Raw genomic sequence first — 5,149 nt, forward strand, 5'->3', positions numbered from 1 at the left:
AACTGTTGTAGTGATTCTTAACACTCGGATGCTGGGTGAACTTCATGGATGGTATGATTGTTGTGGCTGGTCTTTACTAGATGCTCGTGCAGTGGCTCTTTCCCAGGATTGATACAGGTGGCTTGTTGTCCCGTTGATGATAGGAGCAAACAAGGCGAACGTACACAGGCACGGAATCGTGCCGGATTCCATGATTTGGCCACAATCAAGGAAACGAACCGGGTATTGGAATTCAGCAAGTGCACCTGAGCAATCGGAGTGAGCGGTTGACGTTGTCTAGCAAGACGCAGATTTCGTGGATTACTTCGCAGGAAGGCCAGCGGCCTTCGGCGATGAGCGGCTATGAGGACAAAACATTCCATAAGTTTTTTTTGAAATTTTTTAAAACATAAACACTTAACTGGTATGCGGGAGCCGGATGGCTCCCGCAGGCACTCCAGCGCCTTCGGTGAGGGAAGGCCTAGTTCTCCCCAAGTGTTGGTGGTGGGTCGTTATCGCTGATGGGCAGTATGCAGATTTTGGAGATTGCCCGAACGAAACTTCCATCCTTCGTCTTAATGGTTACGACCCTGATGTTTCCGTCTGCTCCCGGGTAGATATGCGTTACCCTTCCCAAAAGCCACTTCAGTGGTGGGAGATTATCCTCCTTGATAAGAACCATTGTTCCTACAAACAGGTTGTTCTTCTGCCTGGTCCACTTGGTCCTGTTGTGCAGGTCCGACAAGTATTGCGTCGACCATCTGGACCAAATGCGTTGTACAAAGTCTTGAGCCTGCTGCCACCTAGAGAGACGATCCTGAGGAATATCCTGCAGCCACGGTTCTGCGACGGCCGTCAGCGGTCGCTGGATGAGAAAGTGACCAGGAGTCAACACGTTGAGATCGTTTGGGTCACTGCTGATCTGTGTGAGTGGCCTGGAATTCAGGCAAGCTTCGATTTGTGCTAGGACAGTATGTAGTTCATCAGGCGTAACAATCTTCAATCCAATGGTCTTCCTCAGGTGCTGCTTCATTGATTTAACTGCCGCCTCCCACAAGCCGCCAAAGTTTGGGGATTTGGCTGGAATGAACTTAAATTCAATTCCGATGTCAGCAGCGCGTGCAGCTATGGATTGCTGGGATTGTTGGTCTTCAAATAGTACGGCGAGCTCATTTAACTCCCGTTTTGCACCCACAAAATTGGAACCGTTATCGCACATGATCAAGGTGGGCTTTCCTCGCCTAGCCACGAACCTTTTCAATGCGGCCAAAAATCCTTGCGTGGTGAGATCGGCTACCATTTCAATGTGTACCGCCTTAGTCACCAAGCAAACGAAGATAGCAGCGTAGTACTTGACGGTGGTCCTTTTCCGAAAGGGATAGTTTATCAAAAAGGGACCGCAATAGTCTACACCGACGCGTAGAAATGGCGGAGCTGGTGTTACCCGTTCAGCCGGGAGATCAGCCATCAGTTGATCCTGCACGGTTGGTTTGTTCCTGAAGCAGGTTATACATCTATGCACAACCTTCCGAGCCAGACTTCGAGCACTGAGTGGCCAAAACCGTTCGCGAACACTTGCTATCAACAGTTGAGGACCAGCGTGAAGATTTTCGTAGTGGTATCGACGCATGATCATGGATGTTAGCGGATGATCCTTATCCAATAACATGGGATGCTTCCGACTCTGCGAGATTTCTGCATTCTCCAACCGGCCGCCAACTCGGAGTACACCTTCGACCAGCATCGGATGTAATGCATTGATGCGAGAAGTTGGCTTAACCTCCCCATTCCTTTCGAGATCTGCGATTTCCTGAGCAAAGCACTCCTGTTGTGACAGCTTCACTAGATGCAACAGAGCGCCTTCTCGTTCCGCAAACGTCAGTGGACCCGTCTTCTTGGATATTGATCCACGAGCATGCAGTGCGTTGTACTTGAATCTGAGCAACCATGCAACCAGCTTTTCCACACGATGCAATGTAGAACGTATGCCAAAGATCTCGCTCGGTGGAGTAATTGTAGAAACTGCTGCCACAGTGGATCCTTCCTCGAGAGCCGTCCGATCCAGGTTATCCAGTACAACTTCTTGCGTTTCCGGCCACATCTGTTTATCTTTCCTCAACCATTCCGGTCCATGCCACCATAACATGTTAGCCTGTAGATCAGCAGGTGAAATACCGCGAGATAGTGCATCTGCGGGATTCTCTGTTCCTGCCACATGCCTCCATGTTCCACTCCTGGTGAGGCGTTGTACCTCCGATATTCTGTTTGCCACGAACATCTGGTAACGTGACGGTGTTGATGACAGCCAGTACCTTACGATCATAGAATCGGTGTGAAAGTACGGCTGGGTCGATACCTGGATGCTTGCAGATGTCTTCTCGTACAGGTGAGCCAGCAATACAGCGGAAGATAACTCCAAGCGGGGCGTCGTAAGCTTCTTCCTCTTCTTTTCTGATTCCGCCAGCGGAGCTACTCTGGATTTTGCAACCAGCAAATTCGAAGTGATTGTTCCGTCGAAGTGTGTGCATCGGACATATAAACATGCTCCATAGGCCTTCGTTGATCCGTCGCAAAAGCCGTGGAGCTCAACGGCAAGACAATCCTTGCGAAAAGCGATCCATCTTGGAATCTGGAGGTGTTCTAGGTTTGATAAGCTGTCTCGAAACTCTGTCCATTGAGCTCCGAGTTCATCTTGTAGTGGTTCGTCCCACGAGAATTTCTGTTTCCAGAGAGTCTGGACGAATATTTTGGCAGTGATGATTACAACTCCAATAAGCCCAAGAGGGTCGAAGATCCGCGCAAGATCGGAAATAACGGAACGCTTGCATATTTCCGACGAACTCCACTGCGGCACCTTGAATCGAAAAACGTCTAATCTAGGCTCCCAGATCAGCCCTAGTGTTTTTATGGTAGCGCTTGAATCGTCCAGCTCGAAAGAAGTGCGGTCATCCCTGAGTTCCTCGGGTATTTTTTCCAAGACAGCCGGACAGTTACTGCTCCATTTCCGTAGGTTGAATCCTCCACCTTTCAATAGCTGCTGAATGTCACTGCACAGCTTGATTCCTTCTTGTACGTCGTCAACGCCAGACATCATGTCGTCAACGTAAAAATCCTTGCTGAGGATTATAGCTGCTTTGGGATGTTTGTGTCCATCAAGCTCTGCGAGCCGCTTAAGGCATTTGGTGGCCAAATATGGCGCTGATGCCGTTCCGTATGTAACGGTATTTAGCTGGAAGACACGGATCATTTCATTCTGGTTGTCCCGCCAGAAGATTTTGTGCAGCTTCCGGTCCCCCCACTGTTGCAGTACCATACGGTACATTTTTTCAGCATCTGCAACGATGGCGATCCAATGGAACCTGAATCGAAGGACGATCGCGATTATATCATCTTGGACAGTCGGACCAACCATCAGCGCATTGTTGAGAGAGATTCCGGACGATGTAGGGCATGACGCATCGAACACTACCCGCAACTTGGTAGTTGTGCTGTCAGGCTTGATGACACAGTGATGTGGTATGAAGTACTCTGACGTAACAGCGTCCTCTTCGTTTTCCACCACCTCCTCCATATGTCCCATACGCAGATATTCGTGAATGAAGTCACTGTACATCTGCTTCAATTCGGCATTGCCATCCAGGCGACGCTCGAGAGAAAGAAAGCGTTTCAATGCCGTGGACCTTGAATCTCCGAGTTGTTGAATGAGGTAATCCTTCTTTGGAAGCGTTACAATGAACCTTCCAGATGCTTCTCGGACTGTAGTACGGTCGAACAGCTTCTCGCAGGCATATTCCTCTAACGATAGTACGCTGTCCGTTTTACACGACTCCAATTCCCAGAAACGAGTGAGCAATTCGTCCAAGTTCTCCGTACACGTGTTGGCAACGTGTGGTCTGAGCACGTTCGACTCGTCAGGAAGATTTCCACAAACTATCCAGCCTAGAGAAGTGTTTTGTACAATAGGTCCATTATCCCCGAGCTTGATTTTCTCGTTGCGCAGCAGGTCAAAGAAAAGTCCTGCTCCAATAATCACATCAACGCTGCTAGGCTCGGTGAAAAGTGGATCGGCGAGTACGATATCCTCCGGAAGCTCCAACCTTGATGAATCAATCTTCCGAATGGGCAAATTCAACGTAACTTGTGGAAGTACGTAGAATACTTCCTCCCCAGCGAAGGAAGTGATACGAGAGCGAACCCGAGCGAAGATGGATTGCTTGCACTTTTTAGCAGCTTGACCAATACCACTAATAGAAAGTGCTTCGCGTGAGCGTTTGAACTTCAAACGTTGTGACGTGTGTTCCGAAATGAAACAAAGCTGAGAGCCACTGTCTAGTAATGCTCTAGCTTGCATAGTATTCCCGAATTGATCTTCAAGGATCACGATTGCGGTTGCGAGTATGACCGATCGTGGTGCCTTGGGTTCATTAGCAGAGAGTACCACATTGTGGCTAGTAGGAATGTCTGTGGTACGTGGTGTTTGACTTTGCGAATTTGGAATAGCTGGTGTGGAGATTGTGGATGGGATGTTGGGTTGCTGAGGAGTGTTAGGAGCATGATTATTAGCTTGTGAGGTTGTGGGTGTCTGAATCAATTGTGGGATCTGTGGGCCCTGTTGATAACGCTTGTTTGACTGTGGAACTGACTGATTGTTAGACGATTCATTCGTCTTGAGGTGCAACATAGAGTGATGTCGCTGTCCACAAATACGACAAGTTCCCCGTGTGCAGACCTTGGCAGCATGTCCTCGAGACAAGCAATTGTAGCAAAGTTGATTCGATCTTACAGCATTTCTCCTTTCGTCAACCTTCATTGACTTGAACCGTTTACACTGAAACACCATGTGTTGTCCTTCACCACACAATAGACACGATGACTGCATTCCGGCGTAACTGCTGCTTACCCGAGATGCTTTCCTCTGTTCTGGTGGGTTAGGAATTTCTCCGGCAATTGACCGCAGAACCGTACGATGATTTCTCAGGAATTCCATCATGTTCTCAAACCTTGGAACTTCCTTTGAACGATGCTCCGTTTCCCACAAACGAAGCGTTGTGGCATCCAACTTGCTTGAAAGCATATGGACCAACATTGTGCTCCAATCAGTTGTGTGTTCTCCTAATTTATCCAACATTTGCAAGTTTTTATCATATTCATTGATCACATGGTTAAGTGA

At 48.5% G+C, this 5,149-nt stretch overlaps 1 protein-coding gene across 1 annotated transcript; it reads right to left on the minus strand.

Annotated features, from left to right (window-relative positions):
• Window positions 1–460: 460 nt before the first annotated feature.
• Window positions 461–5,065, minus strand: LOC135709793 (uncharacterized). The gene has a single exon (XM_065232185.1). It carries the CDS (start codon window positions 5,063–5,065, stop codon window positions 461–463), a length of 4,605 nt encoding a protein of 1,534 aa, XP_065088257.1.
• Window positions 5,066–5,149: the final 84 nt, after the last annotated feature.

Source organism: Ochlerotatus camptorhynchus, unplaced genomic scaffold, assembly GCF_037179485.1.
Source record: "Ochlerotatus camptorhynchus isolate MF236.1 unplaced genomic scaffold, CSIRO-AGI_Acam_v1.1 ptg000364l, whole genome shotgun sequence".
NCBI lineage: Eukaryota > Metazoa > Arthropoda > Insecta > Diptera > Culicidae > Ochlerotatus > Ochlerotatus camptorhynchus.